Source organism: Chanodichthys erythropterus, chromosome 12 (genome assembly GCF_024489055.1).
Source record: "Chanodichthys erythropterus isolate Z2021 chromosome 12, ASM2448905v1, whole genome shotgun sequence".
Lineage (NCBI taxonomy): Eukaryota > Metazoa > Chordata > Actinopteri > Cypriniformes > Xenocyprididae > Chanodichthys > Chanodichthys erythropterus.
Window position 1 is genome coordinate 40,870,449 of NC_090232.1, and position 25,380 is coordinate 40,895,828.

General features: G+C 34.1%; 3 protein-coding genes across 5 annotated transcripts in view; 2 read left to right on the forward strand and 1 right to left on the reverse strand.

Moving 5' to 3' along the window:
- The first annotated feature begins 162 nt into the window (after nt 1–162).
- On the forward strand, nt 163–10,273 carry cyp2u1 (cytochrome P450, family 2, subfamily U, polypeptide 1). Its single transcript, XM_067403521.1, has 5 exons — nt 163–856; nt 4,271–4,924; nt 5,005–5,166; nt 7,300–7,467; nt 9,345–10,273. Exons 1-5 carry the CDS (start codon nt 418–420, stop codon nt 9,521–9,523), a joined length of 1,602 nt encoding a protein of 533 aa, XP_067259622.1. The 5' UTR covers nt 163–417; the 3' UTR covers nt 9,524–10,273.
- A 901-nt stretch (nt 10,274–11,174) lies between these two features.
- On the forward strand, nt 11,175–18,537 carry hadh (hydroxyacyl-CoA dehydrogenase). Its single transcript, XM_067403523.1, has 8 exons — nt 11,175–11,306; nt 13,823–13,951; nt 14,295–14,452; nt 16,215–16,341; nt 16,454–16,543; nt 17,778–17,850; nt 17,931–18,047; nt 18,126–18,537. The coding sequence occupies exons 1-8, from the start codon at nt 11,190–11,192 to the stop codon at nt 18,242–18,244; spliced, it is 930 nt and encodes a 309-aa protein (XP_067259624.1). The 5' UTR covers nt 11,175–11,189; the 3' UTR covers nt 18,245–18,537.
- A 3,379-nt stretch (nt 18,538–21,916) lies between these two features.
- The window catches only part of lef1 (lymphoid enhancer-binding factor 1), a 49,700-nt gene continuing 46,236 nt past the window's right edge, over nt 21,917–25,380 (reverse strand). For all 3 annotated transcript variants that reach the window (XM_067403861.1, XM_067403860.1, XM_067403859.1), the window contains one exon: nt 21,917–23,039. In XM_067403861.1, coding sequence (XP_067259962.1) covers nt 22,960–23,039 — 80 coding nt within the window. In that variant the 3' untranslated portion in view covers nt 21,917–22,959. The remainder of the gene's footprint in view (nt 23,040–25,380) is intronic.

Here is a 25,380-nt window from a genome sequence, read left to right on the forward strand (position 1 = left end):
TAAATATAATTACATGTCTTTTCATTTTCTTGATACTTGAGATTTTATATTATTATTATATAATTCTGTAAAATACATCATTTACATTTAAACTAACTCTTTCATTTCCTTTAGTTATATATTGACAAGAGAAGTGAAACCCCATAATAAGACTCTTTCTGGTGGAACTTCTCAGTCTTGCTTCCTTTATTGGATCATGTCCTCAGTTGACGCCACCCATTCGTTTTCGTTATCCACCAATCAGCTCTCAGCTCGTTCCTCTCAGCCAATAAAAAAACAAAAACACGCAACCCATGCTATAGCCTCAACAACACAACACAGGAAGAAAAAATGTGTTTGATCAGCAGGTAACAAGTATTGATCCTGGAGGAACTATGCGTCTGTTTTAGGGATCAGTGGATTGTGAGCGAGCAAGTCATGGACGCTTCCCTGTGTCTGCTGTGGCAGTATGTGTTCTCGCCCGCGAGCATTGTGGGTTTGATTGCATTTGTGCTTGTTTTCTATGTGCAGCAAGAGTACAGGAATCGTCAAAGATACGCGAACATCCCTCCAGGTCCAAAGCCATGGCCCATCGTGGGCAACTTCGGGGGCTTCCTGGTGCCTTCATTTATTTTAAAACGATTTGCACATAATCGCAAAGAGTTTGCAAAGATGGTCTCAAATCCGCTGTCACCTCAGGCTGGACTCGTCGAGATGTCCAAACTCTACGGAAACATATTCAGCATTTTTGTTGGGCCTCAGCTCATGGTCGTGCTGACGGGATATGACGCTGTCCGGGACGCGATGTTAAACCATCCGGAGGTGTTCTCCGACAGACCACATATACCGCTCGTAACTATTATCACCAAGAGGAAAGGTAAGATAACCAGTCATAGTAGTTCATGATTGCTTCATGCCGTCATAATAGATCAGTAGATTAGAGCAGAACACAGTTGCACAGAAAACAATAGAATAGAATAATACAGAATCGAACAGTAGAAGAGACTGACATAGAATACAACAGAATAAAACAGGGCAGGATGGAATCGAATTGAACAGAGTGTAAAATACTACAGCAGAATAGAATAATTTAGAACAGAACAGAGCAGTAGAAGAGACCGACAAATAATAGAATGGAACACAATAAAACAGGACAGAATGGAATAGAATAGAACGAAGTGTAATAGACTACAGCAGAATAGAATAATTTAGAATGGAACAGAATAAAACAGCAGAATGGAATTGAATAGAACAGTGTGATAGACTGCAGCAGAATAGAATGATTTACAATTTAGAATTTAGAATTGAACAGAATAGAGCAGTAGAAGAGACTGAAATAATAGAATGGAACAGAATAAAACGGGACAGAATGGAATTGAATAGAACAGAGTACAATAGACTGAAGCAGAATAGAATAGAATCATTTAGAATGAACAGAACAGCAGAAGAGACTGACATAGAATAGAACAGAATAAAACAGGGCAGAATCGAATCGAATAGAACAGAGTGTAAAAGACTACAGCAGAACAGAACAATTTAGAATTGAACAATAAAACAGTAGAAGTGACTGAGACAGAATAGAACTGAATAAAACAGCAGAATGGAATCAAATAGAACAGAGTGTAATAGATTAAAGCAGAATAGAATCATTTAGAATTGAACAAAATAGAGCAGTAGAAGAGACTGACAAATAATAGAATAGAACAGAATAAAACATGACAGCATGGAATCGAATAGAACAGAGTATAAAAGACTACAGCAGAATAGAATAATTTAGAATTGAACAGAATAGAGCAGTAGAAGAGACTGACAAATAATAGAAAGGAACAGAATAGAATAGAATAGAATAGAATAGAATAGAACAGAGTTTGATAGACTACAGCAAAATAGAATAATTTTGAATTGAACAGAATAGAATAGAACAGAGTTTGATAGACTACAGCAAAATAGAATAATTTTGAATTGAACAGAATAGAATAGAACAGAATAAAACAACAGAATGGAATCAAATAGAATAGAGTGTAACAGATTAAGCAGAATAGAATCATTTAGAATTGAACAGAATAGAGCAGTAGAAGAGGCTGAGACAGAATAGAATAGAACAGAATAAAACAACAGAATGGAATCAAATAGAACAGTGTAATAGATTAAAGCAGAATAGAATCATTTAGAATTGAATTGAACAGAATAGAGCAGTAGAAGAGACTGACAAATAATAGAATAGAACAGAATAAAACATGACAGCATGGAATCGAATAGAACAGAGTATAAAAGACTACAGCAGAATAGAATAATTTAGAATTGTACAGAATAGAGCAGTAGAAGAGACTGACAAATAATAGAATAGAACAGAATAAAACATGACAGCATGGAATCGAATAGAACAGAGTGTAAAAGACTACAGCAGAATAGAATAATTTAGAATGGTACAGAATAGAGCAGTAGAAGAGACTGACAAATAATAGAAAGGAACAGAATAGAATAGAACAGAGTTTGATAGACTACAGCAAAATAGAATAATTTTGAATTGAACAGAATAGAATAGAACAGAATAAAACAACTCAATGGAATCAAATAGAATAGAGTGTAACAGATAAAGCAGAATAGAATCATTTAGAATTGAACAGAATAGAGCAGTAGAAGAGGCTGAGACAGAATAGAATAGAACAGAATAAAACAACAGAATAGAATCAAATAGAACATAGTGTAATAGATTAAAGCAGAATAGAATCATTTAAAATTGAACTGAACAGAATAGAGCAGTAGAAGAGACTGACAAATAATAGAATAGAACAGCATAAAACATGACAGCATGGAATCGAATAGAACAGAGTATAAAAGACTACAGCAGAATAGAATAATTTAGAATTGTACAGAATAGAGCAGTAGAAGAGACTGACAAATAATAGAATGGAACAGAATAAAACAGGACAGAATGCAATAGAATAGAATAGAACAGAATAGAATAATTTAGAATTGAACAGAATAGAGCAGTAGAAGAGGCTTAGATAGAATAGAACAGAATAAAACAACATAATGGAATCAAATAGAACAGTGTGTAATAGATTAAAGCAGAATAGAATCATTTAGAATTGAACAGAATAGAGCAGTAGAAGAGACTGACAAATAATAGAATAGAACAGAATAAAACAGGGCAGAATGGAATTGAATACAACAGAGTATAATAGACTAGAGCAGAATAGAATAATTTAGAATTGAACAGAATAGAGCAGTAGAAGAGACTGACAAATAATAGAATAGAACAGAATAAAACAGGGCAGAATAGAATCTAATAGAACAGAGTGTGATAGACTCTGAACAGACTGTTCAATTTAGAATTGAACCGAATAAAAACAGTAGAAGAGACTGACAAATAATAGAGTAAAACAGAATAAAACGACAGAATGGAATCAAATAGAACAGAGTATAATAGTCTGGAACAGAATAGAATAATTTAGAATTGTACAGAATAGAGCAGTAGAAGAGACTGACAAATAAAAGAATGGAACAGAATAAAACAGGACAGAATGGAATAGAATCGAATAGAACAGAGTTTGATAGACTACAGCGAAATAGAATAATTTAGAATAGAACAGAATAGAATAGAACAGAATAAAACAACAGAATGGAATCAAATAGAACAGAGTGTAATAAATTAAAGCAGAATAGAATCATTTAGAATTGAACAGAATAGAGCAGTAGAATAGACTGACAAACAATAGAATAGAACAGAATAAAACAGGGCACAATAGAATCTAATAGAACAGAGTGTGATAGACTACAGCAGAATAGAATAATTTAGAATTGAACAGAATATAACAGTAGAAGAGACTGGCAAATAATAGAATAGAACAGAATAAAACAGGGCAGAATGGAATTGAATACAACATAGTATAATAGACTAGAGCAGAATAGAATAATTTAGAATTGAACAGAATAGAACAGTAGAAGACACTGACAAATAATAGAATAGAACAGAATAAAACAGGGCAGAATGGAATCAAATAGAACAGAGTATAATAGTCTGGAGCAGAATAGAATAATTTAGAATTGAACAGAATAGAACAGTAGAAAGAATAGAACAGAACACTAAATATAATAGAATAAAACATGGTAGAATAGAATAAATCAGTAGAGTAGACTGGAGCAGAATAGAACATAATGTTATAATCCTGCAAAACCGAATAGAAGTTTTAAAGTTCCTAACGAAAATCAATAGTATTTTAATATTAAAAATAGCATGTCAATAAAAAGCAAAGCGTTGTAGGTTTGAAGTGAATGTTGTTCACAGGGATTGTGTTTGCGCCCTACGGTCCGCTGTGGCGGACGAACCGCAAGTTCTGTCACAGCTCTCTGCGCAGCTTCGGCTTTGGCAAGCTGAGTCTGGAGCCGTGCATCCTTGAAGGCCTGACCATGATTAAAACAGAGCTGCAGAGCCTCATTGAGACAGCAGAGCCCTCTGGTATCGATCTGACACCTCTCATCAGCAATGCAGTCTCCAACGTCATCTCCTCCCTGAGTCTGGGTCAGCGTTTCCACCACCAGGATCAGGAGTTCCGGACCATGCTGGATCTAATGTCTCACGGGCTGGAGATCAGCGTCAACACCTCCATATTGCTGGTCAACGTCTTTCCCTGGCTGTACTACCTGCCCTGCGGCGTTTTCAAGGAGCTGCGGCGTGCGGAGATTGATATCACAGCCTTCCTGAAGAAAATCATAGCGAGGCACAGGGCCACGCTAGATCCGGAGAATCCCAGGGATTTCATAGATATGTATCTGGTGGAGATGCTCGCAAAGCAAAAGGAAAATAGTTCAGAAGAGAACTTGTTCTCAGAAGACGATCTCTTCTACATCATTGGGGACCTCTTCATTGCGGGCACTGATACTACCACAAACAGCGTCCTGTGGAGTATTCTCTATATGTCCTTGTATCCTGATGTGCAAGGTGTGTGCATGATGTCTTTTACAAACATCTAAAGGTTTGGTTGAACATAGCAGTACTGATTATATACGACATCCCCTCAGAGAAAGTTCAGCAGGAGATTGATGCCGTGGTGGGATCTGAGAGAGTCCCTTCTCTGACAGATAAGGGCAGTCTGCCGTACACAGAAGCCACCATTATGGAGGTGCAGAGGATGACTGTAGTGGTTCCTCTGTCAATACCCCACATGGCCTCCGAAACCACAGGTGAGCTTTGGCCTCTGGCAGAAAAAAATACAAAATTGAGGCAAATTTGACTGCCTTGATTATATTTCATCCCAAAACGAAAAGAAAGAAAGAAAGAAAGAAAGAAAGAAAGAAAGAAAGAAAGAAAGAAAGAAAGAAAGAAAGAAAGAAAGAAAGAAAGAAAGAAAGAAAGAAAAGAAAGAAAAAAAAAAAGTTAAGAAAAATAAGCTTATTTTTAGGACCAGAAAAATTATACACAACACCAATGTTTGCCTATTGCCATAATGAAAAAAATTTTAATAAATAATAATCATCATCATTACTGTATTGCAAAAACAATATTGAGTGATATACTTAAATAGTATTTGCTATTATTTATATATTTTATGAATTTATGAATATATATTTTATGAATATTTTATAGTAATAAAGTAATATAGTTATGTGTGTGTGCAAAAAAATATGAACTAAATACATTTTATTTTATATATATATATACACACACACACACTCTACCATTCAAAAGTTTGGAAACATTACTATTTTTAATGTTTTTGAAATAAGTCTCTTCTACTCATCAAGCCTGCATTTATTTGATCAAAGATACAGAAAAAAACAGTAATATTGTCAAATATAATATAACAATTACAATTTAAAATAATGGTTTTCTATTATAATATACTTTTAAAATATAACTTATGTCTGTGATGTTAAAGCTGAATTTTCAGCATCATTAAATCCAGTCTTCAGTGTCACAGTGTCTTCACAAATCATTCTAATATGCTGATTTATTAATATTGCTTAATATTTTTTTATAACTTGATACTTTTTTTTTCTTTGATGAATAAAAAGTGCAAAAAGAGCAGCTTTTATTTAAATTAAATCTTTTGTAACAATATACACTACTGTTCAAAAGTTTGCGGTCAGTATTTTTCTCTTTTTTTCTTTCTTTTTGGAAGAAATTAATACTTTTTTTCAGCAAGGATATGTTAAATTGGTAAAAAAATGATAGTAAAGATTTATATTGTTAGAAAATATTTTCTATTTTGAGTAAATGCTGTTCTTTTTGACTATTTATTCATCAATGAATCCTGAAAAAAGCATCACAGTTTCTAAAAAATATTAAGCAACACAACTGTTTCCAACATTAATAATAACTCCATCCTCCATCCTTCGGATGAGACGTTAAACCGAGGTCCTGACTTTCTGTGGTCATTAAAAATCCCAGGATGTCCTTCGAAAAGAGTAGGGGTGTAACCCCGACATCCTGGCCAAATTTGCCCATTGGCCTCTGTCCATCATGGCCTCCTAATCATCCCCATACACTGATTGGCTTCATCATTCTGTCTCCTCTCAACCAACCAGCTGGTGTGTGGTGGGCGTTCTGGCGCAATATGGCTGCCGTCACATCATCCAGGTGGATGCTGCACATTGGTGGTGGTTGAGGAGATTCCCCCTTAATATGTAAAGCGCTTTGAGTACCCAGAGAAGCGCTATATAAATGTAAGGAATTATTATTATTATTATTATTATGACTGAGTATCAAATCAGCATATTAGAATGATTTCTGAAGGATCATGTGACACAAAAGACTGGAGTAATGATGCTGAAAATTCAGCTTTGCATCACATAAAAAATAATAGTAATTTTAAAGTATATTAAAATAGAAAACCATTATTTTAAATTGTAATAATATTTCACAATATTACTGTTTTTTTTCTGTATTTTTGATCAAATAAATGCAGGCTTGATGAGCATAAGAGACTTCTTTCAAAAACATTTAAACTTTTGAATGGTAGAGTATATATATGTATGGTGAAATGTGACCTGGCTATGTTAATGATTCACCCAAGAATTTTCAATATTTTATATATAGTGCCCAACTGAAAGTATTTGGACTTTTTTTTTTTTTTTTTTGTGGTGTTGTTTCTTTATGTTTGTCTAAAGTAAATTATTAATGAATAAAACTGAACCAGGTCAACTTGAACTCTGCAGTAATCCACAAGGTTGTTAACAGTCAGACTTTAACCTTTAAAATCTGTATTTTTTATATCGAATCTTGGGGTTGTACAAATATTATCACTCTACAAATACTTTCAGAGGACACATAAAAAAATAGTTTTTTAATTGTCAGCTATATTTGTCTCTTCCCAGAGTTCCGAGGGTACACTATTCCTAAAGGAACCGTTATCATCCCAAACCTCTGGTCAGTACATAGGGATCCCACTGTGTGGGAAAATCCTGATGACTTCAATCCAGCCCGATTTCTGGATGAACAGGGCAAGCTTCTCAGGAAAGATTGTTTTATTCCATTTGGAATAGGTATGTTTAATGACAAACCAGCAATAATTAACGTTTAAAATGACCCTATTATGGTTTTTCAGATATCACCTTTCATGCCGTGTGTAATATAGATGTTTGTGAATGTAAAAGGTCTGCAAAGTTTCATATCAGATCAAAGCGCACGATAAATGGAGTTATTCTCCCAAAAGAGGAGACTGCCTGAAACAAGTCATCAGTAATTCCAGTCTTCCTGCATGAACCTACGCAGAATGTAATCTGGACTTACTACATTCGGCATGTTGTCATTATCATGTGATCTACCAGTGTCAGTTGCATGGTTGCATCGCTTCACCTCCGTTCATAAATCCTCTCCCCTTGCCTCATGGTATAATAAAGTGTCAATTGTATGCACACTTTAGAGCACGCCACAAGTAGTAGGTCATCCGGGTACTTTTTGCCTTTAGGACTGTGAATTTGGACATACTTCTTTTGTTACATACTGTTTTTCACCTAATATTTATTAGGGAAGTATGTGATTTCACACCTGACCAGAAGATCTCAGAAAGTGAGAAAAGAGATGATGTTGCAATGTATATTATGAGAAAATTAAAGTGTTGACTTTGGATGCATGTTAAAGGGATAGTTCACCCAAAAATGAAAATTTGATGTTTATCTGCTTACCCCCAGTGCATCCAAGATGTAGGTGACTTTTTTTTCTTCAGTCGAACGCAAATTATGATTTTTAACTGCAACCGCTGCCGTCTGTCAGTCAAATAATAGCAGTGATTGGGAACTTGAACAATAAAAGTCGAAAAAACTTCCATAGACAAATCCAAATTAAACCCTGCGGCTCGTGACGACACATTGATGTCCTAAGACACGAAACGATCGGTTTGTGCGAGAAACCGAACAGTATTTATATCATTTTTTACCTCTAATACACCACTATTTCCAACTTCGTTCAGCTTCCGGCTAGTGAGGTCTGATCGCGCTCTGACAACGGAAGTGATGTCTCGCGCTCATTGAAGTATATGGGCGAGACATCACTTCCGTCTTCAGAACGCGTTTTTTGACCTCACTAACAGGAAGCTGAACGAAGTTGGACATAGTGGTGTATTAGAGGTAAAAATAATATAAATAATGTTCGGTTTCTCGCACAAACCGATCGTTTCGTGTCTTAGGACATTAATGTGTCGTCACGAGCCGCAGGGTTTAATTTTGATTTGTCTAAGCAAGGTTTATTCACTCTTATAGTTGAAGTTCCCAATCACTGCTATTATTTGACTGACAGACGGCAGCGGTTGCAGTTAAAAATCATAATTTGGTTTCGACTGAAGAAAAAAAGTCACCTACATCTTGGATGGACTGGGGGTAAGCAGATAAACATCAAATTTTCATTTTTGGGTGAACTATCCTTTTAACCTATTGTAGGAGACTCCGAAACAAAATTAGGGATCTTTAAAGTAGCATAATAGGGGCACTTTAAGGGGCAGTTTACATGACAAAAAAAAAAAAAAAAAAAACTTTTTATGAAAACAATATGTTTTTGTTACTGTTATTGTCTCTGTGTAAACTACAAAAACATGAATTTGTGAAAACAGTGATTTCATGTGTATGCGTATTACTTGTTCAGTCTACAGGTGTGTAGTGTTTCTTTGCAAAGTGACATCGCCAACTACTGGCCTGGTATCATAATACCAGGCTTTTAATCGTTTTCAGGGATCAGTGTAAACAGCGATAATTCTGACAACGTTGTCTGTATGCGAAAAAAGCAAAGGAAAAACTTTTTTTTTGTTTTTTAACAAATCGTTGTCGTGTAAACGTACCCCAAATTACCAATTTCAAGCTTTTTACCTACTCTTACTATGTTCTACTATGATGAATATGTTCAAATAAGTCTTTTCTGTATGCCATAGGTCGCCGGGTGTGCATGGGAGAGCAGCTGGCTAAGATGGAGCTGTTTCTGATGTTCACCAGCCTGATGCAGGCCTTCACCTTCAGGGTTCCTGAGGGAAAATCTGCTCCGTCTATGCATGGACGCTTTGGCCTGACTCTGGCTCCATGCCCATTTACTGTCTGTGTGAAAACACGCTGAACCAGCTTTAAAAAAGACAAGTCATTGCTGAAGCAATGCAGCATTATTGGGAAGCAAATTGCACAGGCTGACCATGTTGACCAGGCTAAGGTAAGGGCTTTTTAGTTGCACGATGAAACAAAAGAAAATTATTTTTGCAAAATATTCCTAAGTATTATATCAGCATATTTCAGTTTTATTATTACATTTGTTTAAAAATATTTATTTAATAATTAAATTAAATTCAACTGGAATTATTATTTTTTTTCCCCAAAAAAATTATTACTGGGGTAATGTACTGTACTAAGAGACTGTTTTTTCCTTTATTTAAATTTTTTAGAGAATTATTGCCGAAAATGCTTTCAAACATTCTATTTCATGGTTTAATGTTTAAGAAAAAACATGAATGGGTGTTCAACTGTAAGCCTGAAAACAGGTCCTTAGAGAAACACACTCTTAAAACAACTCTTGCTAATTTCTTTAATTTGTCCACTAACAATGGACATACATGCACTACAGAAGAGTTCTGTCTTTTGTTCTTTCTAAAACTCATGAACATTTCCAGGATAGAGTAATTTCCATCTTAAGCATTATGTATCGTCTTTGATGTCATTTTGTGCAGGAAATTATAGTTGAAATATTTTTGGAATGAAATGTCAGGCTTTGTCTTGCTAAGGATAATTTCATAGCTGTAATGTCATGCCTCCTATATAAACAGTATTTTCACATTTTTTATATATTTGACAAAAACTGCTGATTGATTGAAATGATGCACAATAAAATATTTGGCTGAAAAGCAATATTTTCCTTGATTTGTCATTGTTTTGTGTATTCCATCACAAGCTTTACACTGACTGACACTTGCCCTGCTTGGTAAACTACACTATTTTTTGATAAAACTTTATTAGGACACATTTTTGGGGGGTGTTTATTAACTAATAATTATTTTTAAAAAATAATTAAATAAATAAACGCATTGTCAATGAGTTGTATATTATAACAGAATATCAACAGGTCATAATATATGTGAAAAGTCATGGCATGGGGAGGAAACCACGTGATCATCAGTTCACCTTGCTTCAGTTTTCCACTCTCGAGCACGCGCTAAGCAAGGTTACCAGGTTTAAAGTTTTCCCACACAATTAGGTTATTTGGAAAATGCAGTTGCGGGAAAAATTACAGTTACAATTTTTTGGGCTATTTATGTTCCGCAGCCGCCAAATGTTTATCTGTAGATTGGGTTGAGTTGAGTCAGTTGAGTTTGGGTTGTAGATTAATTGCACATTTTTGCTTGTAAGTAGACTAAACAACAGTATGTAAAGAGCAAGTAGGCTATTAAAGGGTTAGTTCACCCAAAAATGAAAATAATGTCATTAATTACTCACCCTCATGCTGTTCCACACCCGTAAGACCTTCATTAATGTACTAAAACACATCCATTAATGTACTTAAAACACATCTAAATCAGTTAATGTGAGTACATTGGTTCGATAGTAATATTATAAAGCGACGAGAATATTTTGGTGCGCCAAAAACAAAACAAAATACCGACTTATTTAGTGATGGCCGATTTCAAAACACTGCTTTGAATCTTTTAAGTGTGCAATGCTGGAAATGTGGGATCTGGCAACCCTGGCGCTGAGGAGCTTTTGTGCACGCGCAGTCTGTCATTCGCGATTCAGCCGCCATGGCTTTCTTCACGCGCCAGTACATCAGGACCCTCTCAACTTCTGCAGCATTAAATGCTGCAATTAAACATGTCACTATTATCGGAGGCGGACTGATGGGTGCTGGCATTGCACAGGTAACGAGAAATTAATATGGCGGCATTCATTTGCATAGATCTGGTGTATTGCCATTTAGGCTACAAGCTAAGTGCTATCAATCACACACTTAATACAACTATATTATTCTTGAATAGTTTCATGCTGCATGCTGTTGCATTGCGGTAATGGGTCAATGAATCGTGGCCAATTTGTTGCAAACTTCTCCCACCATGTTGCGACTGTCTTTCAGAGTGACCTTTCACCCACTTATCCAGCATATATTTAAGGTTAATGTTTATTACATTCCCATGGATTTTGTTTATATAGCACATGATAATATTTATGTTGCATATTGACATTCCTTGGAAAAAAAAATACTTAGGGATAGTTTATTCACCTCAAAATTAAAATTCTGTCATTATTTACTCACCCTCAAGTCGGAACACACGAAATAAGACATTTTGAAGAATTTGATAACCAAACCATTTTGGTAAACAATGACTCTGATTGAGTACGGGCATCATTATGTCTTCTTTTACTGTATCTTCCACAAAAGTAACGAAGTCATAATACAGTTTTGGAAAGACGTGCATGGAAGTTTGTTTCCGCCACCAGGGGCGGTATTACCATTTTGGCGTCTCTAAGTAAATGAGGCCCCCTCACAACACAACAGTAATTTTGAACAGAATTAAAGGATTAGTTCACTTTCAAATTAAAATTTCCTGATAATTTACTCAGCCCCATGTCATCCAAGATGTTCTTGTCTTTCTTTCTTCAGTCAAAAAGAAATTAAGGTTTTTGATGAAAACATTGCAGGATTTTTCTCCATTTAGTGGACTTCAATGGAGCCCAAATGGCTGAAGGTCAAAATTACAGTTTCATTGCAGCTTCAAAACGTTCTACACAATCCCAGACAAGGAATAAGGGTCTTATCTAGTGAAAACAACAACATATACTTATTTTAACCATAAATGCTCATCTTGAACTAGCTCTCTTCTTCTCTATTTGAATTCCAGCAGTGTAGACACTGCTAAGTGTGTAAGTGTATATGCCCTCAACAGGTCAAAGTTTGAACTAAATGTTATATACTTGCACTAGCATATTGTATATGACAATTTAGTTTAAACTTTGACCTGTTGAGGGCAGTAATACACTTAGCAGTTTCTACACTGCTGAAATTCAAATAGAGAAGAAGAGAGCTAGTTCAAGATGAGCATTTATGGTTAAAACATAAAATGTTTATTTTAATTTTTTTAGAAAATGAGTGATGGTTTCTCTAGATAAGTCTGGGATCGCTGTAAAGTATAATTTTGACCTTCAACCGTTTGGGCTCCATTGAAGTCCACTATATGGAGAAAAATCCTGGAATGTTTTCATCAAAAACCTTAATTTCTTTTCGACTGAAGAAAGAAAGACATGAACATCTTGGATGACATGGGGCTGAGTAAATTATCAGGAAATTTTAATTTGAAAGTGAACTAATCCTTTAAAGGTGCAATATGTAAGATATGCAGTAAAATATTCAAAAACCACTAGGCCAGTGTTATATATTTTGTTCACTTGAGTACTTACAATATCCCAAATGTTTCCAACTATTTGTAAATCGTGAGAAAATTGCAATGATTAACCAATGTTTTGATATAGTTATAGAACAAATTGATACAACTGAACAAAGTGCAAGAAATCAAATATAATCAAATGTAGGATAACACTGCATGTAGTTTTCTTAAAAAAAAAAAAAAAAAATAAAAAAAAAAAATAAATATTATATATATATCTATATATATATATATATATATATATATATATATATATATATATAGTCCTTATTAAAGTTTCAGTCAAGAGCATTTGGCTGTTCAAGTGCAAGAAGACTCAATTGAATTCAGTATTCGTGCATTATACAAGAGGCGAGTGTATCTTCTTGTGCTTGAATAGTTGAATATCACATTAATATTGCACACACAAGAATCAATAAGTTAGAAGATAGAAGATAAGATAGAAATTTTAATTTAATAACAAGTATCCCATTCCTGACCTTACGTATGTGTTTCCAGAATTGTAATTCAATTTCCAGCCATATAGCTGCCAGCAAATGTACAGACAATTTTGCGTGGTGGTTAACAATGCTACTTTTTGCCACGGAATAAAAAATATAAAAGCTAGCTGTGACTTTTTAGCTAACATTTCTGATTTTTTCTTGCAATTGTGACTTTATATCTCGTAATTCAGACTTTTTTCTCAGATTTCCATATTGCAAGTTATAAAGGTGGAATTGCGTAATATAAACTCCCAATTCTGTGAATAAAAAGTCTGAATTGTGAGATAAAAAGTCACAATTACCTGGAAACAAGCTTCCATAGACGTGAGGGTGAGAAAATCTGTTATTAGTCGATTGTTTATTTTTAGGTGAACTATTCCATTAATTTTCAGTGTTTCCTATTAAACTGTACCCTGAATGCATTTCAGATTTTCACCGTCTACATCACAACAACTGAACTCTGTGTGGTGATGTCAACAATTGCATCATTCTCTTCATTCCTTAATGTTTCAGGTTGCTGCAACCACAGGACATTCAGTGGTGTTGGTGGACACATCTGAGGACATACTGAAGAAATCTACAAAGGGTATTGAGGCTAGTCTGAAGAGAGTGGCAAAGAAGAAGTTTGCAGAAAAACCTGAGGTTAGTTTACCATTTACCATTGTCTGTGAGGCTGGCTCCAACTCTGTCCGTTTTTAAATCTAGTCTTAAAACACATTTATTTTCCTTGGCTTTTAGTTCAGTTTGAGAGCTGTGTGTTTTTTGTCGTTTTGATGTCATTTTATTTTTTTTGTTGTTGATTTATTATGTGGGATGTACAGCACTTTGGTCAACTTCTGTTGTTTTAAATGTGCTCTAGAAATAAACTTGACTTTGACTAGTATGACAGCACCGACATAAACTAAAGTCCCAAAGCTGTTGATTTCATGATTGATGGTGCTGTTCATTAAATCATGAAAAGATAGCTGTGGCTCACATTCTCTAGGATGGAGAAGCATTCGTTCAGAAAGTCCTGAAGAATGTCTCTACAAGTGCAGATGCTGCGTCTGTAGTTCAGGACACCGATCTTGTGGTGGAGGCTATTGTGGAAAACCTCAAAGTCAAACAAGATCTGTTTGGAGCTCTGGACAAAGTGGCTCCAGAGTAAGAATTGTCTTTTTTTCCCTTCAATTTCTCAGTTAAAGTATTAATAGGAATCAAAATAGGGTACAACTGGGTTAAAGGTCCTCACATTTGGTTTTATTTTCCTCTAAACCACTAGATGGCACAAACTCACTGCAGCATTTTAACTATGCACATTGATCAAATTTGTAATGTTTTTTTAAAATGTTATGGATTTATGTAGCAAATGAGAAGAGTCTTGAGACAGATATTTTGAGACAAAAGTCTTGCTAATGATTTCTGTTCAACGTAATTAAATAAACGGTTGCGATACCTGAAGAATATGGAAAGTATGCTATTTGAGGTAAAAACTTGATTAACCTGACAATAAACAATTGGTTGACTTCCATTTGTTGACATTACATGGTTAGATTCACATGGTCAATTTAAATTAACCATATTTATAATGAAACAATCAAATTTAAAAATATACGGAAGAGGATTAGGGCCAAGCAATAATAAAAAAATAAAGAGATTCTCGAGATTAAAGTTGTTAAATTTTGAGAAAAAAGTTGAAATAAAATGTTGAGAATAAACTTGTTAAATTACGAGAAAAAACTTGTTGAATTGCAAGAAAAAAGTCTAGATAAAATGTTGAGAATAAACTCGTTAAATTTCGAGAAAAAAAATTGTTAAATTTCGAGAAAAAAGTTGTTAAATTGCAAGAAAAAAGTCAAAATAAAATGTTGAGAATAAACTCGTTAAATTACGAGAAAAAACTTGTTAAATTACGAGAAAAAATTCTTTAAATTTCGAGGAAAAATTCGATAAAATGTTGAGAATAAAGTCATTATGAGAAAAAAGTCTTTAAATTACGAGAAAAAAGTCTTTAAATTTCGAGAAAAAAGTTGTTAAATTTCGAGAAAAAAGTCGAAATAAAATGTTGAGAATAAACTTGTTAAATTACGAGAAAAAAATCGTTAAATTTCAAGTAAAATGTTGAGAATAAACTTAAATTTCGAGAAAAAAATCGTTAAATTTCAAGAAAAAAGTCGATAAAATGTTGAGAATAAAGTCATTAAATTATGAGAATAAAGTCGTTAAATTATGAGAACAAATTCGTAATTTAAGAAATTTGTTCTCGTAATTTAATGACTTTTCTCGTAATTTAATGAGTTTATTTTCAACATTTTATCTAGACTTTTTTCTCAAAATTTACGACTTTAGTCTCGAGATGGTTTTATTTTTTTTTTATTATTGCTTGGCCCTAATCCTCTTCCGTAAAAATATGATAATCATAGCATATAATAAAATATCAAATTTTTTGCTACCGTAAAGCTGTATTCAATTTTTTTTTTTTTTTTGTAGCTTTAAAATGAACAAATTGTAATGACAATGTATGTATTGAATAAAAGTAAAATTAAATTATTTTATTTATCAGAATAAACAGAATATGGTACAAACGTGCTGCTGAAGTGATGTGTTTTGGACAATTATTAACTGATTTTATTATCTTATATTATGCCAGAAGAAGCACAGCTATTTAGGAAATATGTTGACAACAGTCACTTCAGTCATCATCGTTATACAAAAAAAAATAATATGCAGAATGCAGAGATCTGCCAATCAGAATCTAGTATTCTGAAGAGCTGAGAAAATAAGAGTTTATGATCGCTGATTTAATTTTGGTGTAAATTGTGGCATCCTAATTTGCATACTTTTACAATACTCTAAAAGTAAGGGTCTTCCTTGTTGTATGGTTTATAGTGTTGTTGTATCAGTCAGATGTTTGCGCTCTCCTCAGACGCACCATCTTCGCAAGCAACACGTCGTCCCTGCCGATCGCAGACATCGCCAGCTCCACGGCCAGATTAGACCGCTTTGGCGGTCTGCATTTTTTCAACCCCGTCCCAATGATGAAGCTGGTGGAGGTTTGGATTAAATTTACAATTCCCTCACTTCACAACCATTCACATTAATAAAAATGTCAATTTCTGTTCAAGATATTGAAGCTTGCATTGTATCTTGTTAACTGTATGACAGGTGATTAAAGCTCCAGCAACAAGCCAACAGACTTTTGACGCTCTCCTTGAGTTCAGCAAAGCTTTGGGGAAGCATCCTGTCTCATGCAAAGCAAGTATTCTGTAATCTTCTATCTATCTATCTATCTATCTATCTTATTTATATATATATATATATATATATATATATATATATATATATATATATATATATATATATATATATATATATATATACACACACACATACACACACACACACACACACATATTGATATGATGGCATCACACAGTTGCTGCAGTTTAGTCAGCTGCATGTCCATGATGCGAATCTCCCATTCCACCACATCCCAAAGCTGCTCTATTGGGTTGGGATCTTGTGACAGTGGAGGACATTTGAGTATAGTGAAGTTACTTGCATTTTAGAAAACAAAAACAAAGCCGGAACAGAATATTTCTTAGCAACACACAAAAGGGTTTTGTTAGGTGTTTTTGTACGAATCGTTTGATGAAGTGATTCAATGACCCGTTCATACAGACCGTCATTTGCTTTGTCTGTAAATTAATAAGCGCTTTGAATGAATCATTTGAAATAATGACTTCAATGACTCACTCATTAAGGCCGTTATTTGCTGCCACCTACTGGCAGTAATTTCGTCCAAAAGTCTGTCCTTCCTTACAATTCAAAATTGTAATTATTTTAAAATAAATTATTATAGCATCGTTTATGCAATTGTGATATCTTGTTTGTTTATGTTATAATAATTCATTACATTATTACTTCTTATCATTTTATTATATAGTTAATAAATATAATATGAATAAACTATAACATAATTTAAGATGAATATAGAAAATGTGCTTTCCAAAAAAGCAAAGACTGAAATACAATGACTGAATATTGTCAATAATAGCAAATTAAAACATAAAGTTCTGGAATATATTACTTCAGGCCATGAATCTGTGATCTTAGTCTTTTAATCCAGTCATAATGAAATTTGAAATGTCCTGAAAGATTCCAGAAAAGTGATCTCTGAAAAAGAGTGGGAACCCAGTCCTAAAGCACTGTGGCGTTTCAGTTGGTAGAAAGTGTGTCAGGAAAATATCCACCACACCACCAGCAGCCTGAACCCTTGATACAAGGCAGGATGGATCAGTGTTTTCATGTTATTTACGCCACATGTATCCATCTAAATGTCGCAGCAGCATCAGACCAGGCAACATTTTTCCAATCTTCTATTGTCTATTTTTGCTGAGCCCGTGTGAATTGTAGCTTCAGGTTCCTGTTGTGGTTAGAGATTTTAAGATGTGAAAAAGTCCCTGAACATTCGCTTGTCTCCTCTCAGGACACTCCAGGTTTCATAGTGAATCGTCTGCTGGTTCCTTACATGATGGAGGCCATTCGACTACATGAGAGAGGTACGGGTGTAAAGCAGTCAAGGGTGACGAACGGATACCGACACGTTTTTGTTGTTTCATAATGCTGGATATTTTCCCAGGTCACGGTTCCAAGGAAGACATTGATGTGGCGATGAAGCTCGGGGCTGGTTATCCCATGGATCCGTTTGAGCTTCTGGACTATGTTGGATTGGACACTTCAAAGTTTATAATTGACGGTGAGCATTTGGAATTGAGTATACCAAGTTTTAATGTAATAGTATTGTGTTGATTTTTATAATTCTGGGTTTGTGTAGGTTGGCATGCGATGGACCCCGATAATCCCCTGTTTGCCCCCAGTCCCCTGCTCAACAAACTGGTGTCAGAGGGCAAACTGGGCAAGAAAACTGGAGAGGGATTCTACAAACACAAGTAACAAGACAAGATTACCAGCCTTTCGCCTTAGAAACAATTGTCTCGTCAACTAAATGCACTGGACTGAGTCACTAGTCCTCAAAAGACTGTTTATGAATTGCACCAATGTTAATGTATATAGTCCGGAATAAAGATGCAGCAGTTTTCCCAGGGAAGTCCTGTATGAAATTCTGGACCACTTGCAAATCCATCGGGACATAAAAGGTCTATAAGACCACTACATCTTGTGCCTTGCTAAAATACTTACGTTTATGAACTTTGAATGTGTCAAACATTAAAAGGTTTGAAAATGTCTTTCCATGCGTTTTGAAATTATTGTATTCATTGTAATATATACATATCATATTAGCAAAAAGACAATATTATTGAGTATTGGAAATTCATAATATAACATTCAGCCACTAGAGGTCGTCGTTTCATCATTAATTCAGACTGAGTTCACTCAAGTAAACGCGCTCCCTGCACATAAATGTAGCTTTCCAAAAAGCAAATATAAATGAACTCACAAAATAAAATAAAAAAATATGAATAAAAAGCACAAGCACACTATTCAAGCAAAAATGAGAAGATTTTATCGTCCAAATACAGTTTGTAGTAGCCACTGTATGCACATGATTTGCAGTAACCTAATAGAGAAATCTCATTAAAAAAAATAAAGCTTTTTAGTTGGAGCTATAAATAATTAAAATATTATATTCACATGATTTGTGCTTTATATTAACTTTTGGTACTTCTGAAAGTTGGTTTGCTGATTACATTTTTTTACTAAACAATCTGACTTCTGAGTTTCTTATGTTACATAAGGCACTACAGTGAACTCGGATGCTCTTTCTGTGGACTCGCATCATATTCTGCTGTCAAAGACATGTAAGATCTTTGCCTTCTGAAGAATTCATGAATATATTTTCAGTTCTTAACTCTGCAATGCATATAAACATGTGCATTTAAATCAGATATATAGTTCCAGTTGTTGCGAATTTCCTTGGACTAAAAAAAAAAAAATAACTGAAGGAAGGCCTGCAATAGGGTTTTTGTGGAAGTTGTGAGCATTATCATCAATATTATTCAGAAATTTCAATTGGAACAATTATTATGTAAAACTACCTCTCTAATTTTAGAGTCCAGAATAACTACAATGTTATGATAAACATCTTCATACAATGACTATAAACACTTTAAAATATATTTTTTTCTAATTGCATTAGATTAAATATTAGTGCAGCTGCAAATAAATGATTTCCTAGCTTTTCAACTCTTTTTTTCCCGGACGTTGAGGCCTTCCTGGGAGTTCCGCCGTCTGAGTACTTATGGGAACAGTGGAGAGTTTCCTACTACAGGGTTTTCCATTTCAAACAGCCGTTTTTGTTTCATTTCTCTGGCTTCCATGTTGTGGTGAGATTGTTCTGAGGCCGCTGCTGGTCACTGTGTGTCTGAGGTTCTGGCAGACCGCCATTACACTGATGCAGCCGACGGAAGAGCAGCTTCAGTCAGTGAGTAAATGACCACACTGACATCTCGACAGAGCAATGAGCACTTATATATTATGTTCGAAACTAAAAGATATCAAAGCTCACAGCACCTTTGAGCAGAACTTTTTAGCTTCTTAAACTTTGGTTAAAGTTAATTAGCCTACATATTGTAGCCTATTTTTTATAGGGCTGTCAAAACAACAACGCGTTAATTTCTGCGAATAATAGGCCTTTTTTAGGTTCAAATATTTAAAATATACCATCTCTATCTTGTTTCTACATTAATTAGGCGATTCATTGTGCAATTATACACATTTTAATGTCAGGTGCGATTAACTGCAAAAAAAAAAAAAAAAAAAAGGAAAAGTGCGATTTAAATCGATTGACAGCACTATTTTTATGTTAAATTAATATATTTAACAGGCTATTAATATTTGTTTGAGATTAAACAATAATTAGAACCAAGATTACAAATAGCCTACTATTCACACAAATGTTATTTATTGTATATGAATAAAAAAAAAAAATATTTTTGTTGAAATCCTATTGCTTCGTGAGATCCATAAAGGTACTAAAAACATATGTAAATCGTTTCATGTGAGTACAGTGGCTCAATATTAATATTATAAAGCGACAAGAATATTTTTGGTGCGCCAAACAAAATAACTAAATAACTACTTCGTGATGGCTGCTTCAGGAAGATTCGGAGCACAAATGAATCAGTGTATCGAATCATGATTCAGATCGCGTGTCAAACTGCCAACGGCTGAAATCACGTGACTTTGGCGCTCCGAACAGCAGATTCGATACATTGATTCAATATTAATATTCAAGAAGCTTCGGAGCATAATGAATCACTGTACTCAAATGAAAATATGTTTTTAGTACCTTTATGGATCTTGAGAGAGGAAGTGTCATTGCTCCCTATGGAGGCCTCACGAAGATTAACGAAGCTCTTAAGGGTGTGTAACGGCATGAGGGTAAGTAATAAATGACAGAATTTTCATTTTTGGGTGAACTAACCCTTTAACACTTAATATTTAAACCGAAACTGCAACATTCAGCGTTTAGTCGTTGTAAAATGCTTTTTGCCTTGAATAAATGCATGTAAATGACGAGCTCATGTGACAAATTCAATATTTTGTAGACATTTACATTCAGAGAGTTTACTCTAGGTGATTTATCAGATTAATATGAGTAGTAGGGTAATGAGGCAGTCATGTGTTTATTTCATCTTCGTCCGGTAGATGGCGCCAAACCATATACATTGCTCTTTATAGCCAGTTCAGTTGTTGTAACAAATTTATCCTTAATGAGACCAAAAAACACTTTTGCCAAACATGAACACAACACCCATAGAAAAGCATCAAGACAGAACAAAAGACTGTTACTAATTATAACTGTGAATCATATAGGCTGAAATGACAAGCATTTTATCAAGAACTACTTAAACATGGTAACAATTACATTGTAATGTAGCTGGTATTCATATTTAAGTTTGGGTTGGGAACTTACTGGTACAAACACCAAATGTTCATAACTCAGATGGCGGCATTTCACGCATAAGGTGGCACTGTAGTACGTTGACGGCAACTTGGAGAGCTTTACTGATGCTAAAAACATTTATGCAGAACATCTTACATACACAGTATGCTGTCATAGTGAATCTCCCATTGCATTTAGCATGCCTACTGAAAGACTCTGCGATTAAAATCATGCTTTATATAATGTCACACGCCCAATTTGAGCATTTGTTAGGAGCATAATGAATGGCCATCTAATTTTTTTTTTTAGCTATATTGCAAATCATCCCTTATTATCATGTACTTAAGGCCGAATGAATATTCAAATGAACACTAGCTGCATTTCATTTCTCGTTGATTTTAAGTAGCCTTTTGAAGTTTCCCCAGAGATCCACAGGATATATATCCTATAATGCTTCTTGTAGGATGTAGAAATGTACTCTCTACATATACAGAGAAAAATGTCAGCGTGTATAATAAAATAAACAGACTGCAATCATTTTCAGTCAAAGATGCCTATTTATTTTCATAAAAAAAGACATGTTGAAACAGTTCGAATGTGAGCACTTGGAAGCAAAATGCTACACCAAGTTAACGATTCAAAATATGACAATGAATGTAAAAAAACATCATCTGAAAATGCTAAAAGAGAATAATTAAAAAGAATAAAATGTGGAAATGTTTGCATGGAATAAACATGGTAAAAGACCACTCTATTACCTACCAGAGAGACAGAGGTACATTGCAATTAAAGAAAGACTGCCAAGTGCTGGGGTAAATATATATAGATATATATCTGCTTCATTTGACAATTTAGATCAATAAAATATAGGCCTCTGGGTACCTACTCTTTCACCTTTGTCCTAATGTTGCCTGCAAAAATACCAAGAAAAGTGACATCCAGACATCTCTTTTTAAAAAGTACACATTGAGCATTATTTTACATCTGCGCAAGTAGAGACTGAGAAGTCAATATCCGTTACAAATAGTTATCAAAAAGAAGACTTTCAAATGTTATTTCTGCAAGACGCTTCAACAAGAAAAATGGCTTTCCTGTCTCCAAGCTTATTTTCATATACCATTATATATATATATAAAATAATGATTAAAAAAAATCACTTAAAATATACACCGAGAAATGAAAATAAAGAATAACAAAACAAAGCATTCAAAATAAACTTGAACCCAAGATGTTGAGGAGAAATCAAAACATCGACCCTTTTTTGCACCAATGTGTCAAAATGCAAAACGCAACCTACGGAGACCGTTTCCAAGGGAACGTGTGATCCCTAAACTGTTGCGATAGAACGTTGTGAGGCGTGTTGGGCCCCCGCGATGCTACATTTTACGGTTCGCGAAAGGAAGTGAGGGAGTGACTTAGTGAACGCACAAAAGGTGCCAAATAACTTAGAATAACTTAGGAACAGGTGTAGGAAGGTGTGTGTTTGTTTACATGTGGCCGTATGTGCGCTTTACAAACGGTCGAGGAACATAATCAGTGCAACGCCTCCGGCTTCGGGAGTGAATTCAGGACAGAAAAACAAAAAAGGAACGTTCAAACGAGTATTCACGGGTCTGCGTGAGGGCCTGTGTTGGTGATTGTCTGTTCTCAGTTCATCGTCTCTACAGCAGCGCCTGCAGCCGAGGAGCAGATTCAAGGACCGGGACCCTCTGGATATTCCGCAGGGGTCAAGAGGTGACGGAGGGGTGAAAGGTTGAGGAGTCTAGCAGGCTTCCATCTCTAAAAGGGGGCCTGTAGCTGCTGTCTTTGCTTTGCAAGAGGAAAAAGAAGTCCGTTTTCCTCCTGTGGAACACAAATGGAGAGGAAAACATGGTTAGATGTTAAAAAAATTATATATATGGTAAACACTTTAGGGTTCGATTCTCACTATTAATTAGTATATTAATACTATTGTATATTACTAGTTTATTAGTACTTATAATGCACATATTAATGCCTTATTCTCCATGACCATTTTCTACATCCCTTAATCCCACTCAATACCTAAACTTAACAACTACCTTACTAACTATTAATAAGCATTAATTAGGAGTTTATTGAGGCAAATATCATAGTTGATGGTTATAATAATAATAATAATAATAATAATAATAATGAGAATTGGACCCTAATCTAAAGTGTAACCATATACACTACCGTTCAAAAGTTTGGGGTCAGTACGATTTTTTTAATGTTTTAAAAATAGTATCTTCTGCTCACCAAGCCTGCATTTATTTGATTAAAAATACAAACAAAAACAGTAATATTGTGAAATATTATTCCAATTTAAAACAGCTGTTTTCTATATCAATATACAGTAAAGTGTAATTTATCAAAGCTGAATTTTCAGCATCATTACTCCAGTCTTCAGTGTCACATGATCCTTCAAAAATCAATCTAATATGATGATTTGATGCTCAAGAAACATTCATTATTATTATCAATGTTGAAAACAGTTGTGTACAATTTTTTTTCAAAATTCTTCGATGAACAGAAAGTTCAAAAGAACAGCATTTATTTAAAATATAATATTTTCTAACATTATAATTGTCTTTACTGTAACTTTTGATCAGTTTAACTCATCCTTGATTAATAAAAGTATTGATTCATTTTATTTCTATCCCCCAAAAATAAAATTTTAATTCTTACTGACCCCAAACTACTTTTGAACGGTAGTGTTTAATGTTACAAAAGATTTAGATTTCAGATAAATGCTGTTCTTTAGAACTTTCTATTCATCATAGCATCATGAAATAAAAATGTAAATAACTGTTTTCAACATTGATAGTAATCATAAATGTTTCTTAAGCATCAAATCATCATATTAAAATGATTTTTGAAGGATCACGTGACATTGAAGACTGGAGTAATGATGCTGAAAATTCAGCTTTGATCACAGAAATAAATTACACTTTACTGTATATTGACATAGAAAACAGCTGTTTTAAATTATAATAATATTTCACAATATTACTGTTTTTGTTTGTATTTTTAATCAAATAAATGCAGGCTTGGTGAGCAGAAGATACTTCTTTTAAAACATTAAAAAATCTGTGTATACACATTTAAGATGTGCAACATATTAGGCACATTACCATTTTATTATTATAAATCATAATCAAAATATCACAGTCAAAGTTGTGAAGGTTAGAAGATTACTTCATAAAGTAATGTAACTGATTACATTACAAAACATCATTTTGTAACTGATTACATTACAGCCAGGCAGGGTTAACAATAGTACTCAACACTGATTACTGTCAGACTTTCAAAATCATTCATCACTTGAATTAAGATTATAATGATTCAATTGTAAAGCAAAGCCAACACAAAATCAGACTTTAACACCTCATTTTACTGTTTTTGAGATCAAATCACTGGCATTTAACAATTCTTTGGGAAAACAAACATTTAATTCAAATAAAGCATATACATAAACCCAAATAGGAAATACATAGTTACTGAATAAGCATGCGTCCTATTCTGTGTCCTAAACTCCTGAAACATTGGTGTCTCATATTTTAGAGCAGTCAATGCAATTTAGGAAAGAAATCAATTAAACTAATTAATATTATTCAAAATATCCTAGCTTTTTCATAAGTAATTAATTAATTACACATTTTTTTCTCAGTAACTGTAACTGATTACAGTTACATTTATTTTGTAATTAAATTACGTAACTCCATTACATGCAACTAGTTACTCCCCAACACTGGTCACAGGTCATAGTAGCTGTACAGTCTCAAGTACATTTTGTGCATGAATATTCTCTTTGACAACATACAAGATTTTTGCAAAATACATTGAGATCTATTTTAGACCAATTTCTGAATTTTTCCCCCGTGCATTAAGATTTGTGTATTGCACATTAGGACAGAGCAAACAACTTGGCACATTCAAAAACGTCCCCTAGTAGCATGCCATTTTGAAAGAAAGAAAAAAATCCCCACATCCAACATTAACCAAGAATCGCATTCTAAACCCAAAGTTTTTCCATCACAAACTGTTTGTCCAATCAGAATCCCTTTTGAGATGTGAAATATTAAATGTAACCGACTATTTTGGTCGACAAGCTGTATGGGGCTATTTCAGAAGTGCATCAAATGGAATTCCTGATCAAAGTGAGAAGCAGGAATACAGGAGC

Excerpts from the sequence above, each read along its gene's own strand:
- hadh (XM_067403523.1), top strand. The coding sequence starts at position 11,190 with ATGGCTTTCTTCACGCGCCAGTACATCAGGACCCTCTCAACTTCTGCA. Across the intron at positions 14,453-16,214 it reads CTGGACAAAGTGGCTCCAGA|ACGCACCATCTTCGCAAGCA; the intron begins GTAAGAATTGTC and ends CGCTCTCCTCAG. Across the intron at positions 17,851-17,930 it reads CATTCGACTACATGAGAGAG|GTCACGGTTCCAAGGAAGAC; the intron begins GTACGGGTGTAA and ends ATATTTTCCCAG.
- cyp2u1 (XM_067403521.1), top strand. The coding sequence starts at position 418 with ATGGACGCTTCCCTGTGTCTGCTGTGGCAGTATGTGTTCTCGCCCGCG. Across the intron at positions 857-4,270 it reads TATTATCACCAAGAGGAAAG|GGATTGTGTTTGCGCCCTAC; the intron begins GTAAGATAACCA and ends TGTTGTTCACAG. Across the intron at positions 5,167-7,299 it reads CATGGCCTCCGAAACCACAG|AGTTCCGAGGGTACACTATT; the intron begins GTGAGCTTTGGC and ends GTCTCTTCCCAG.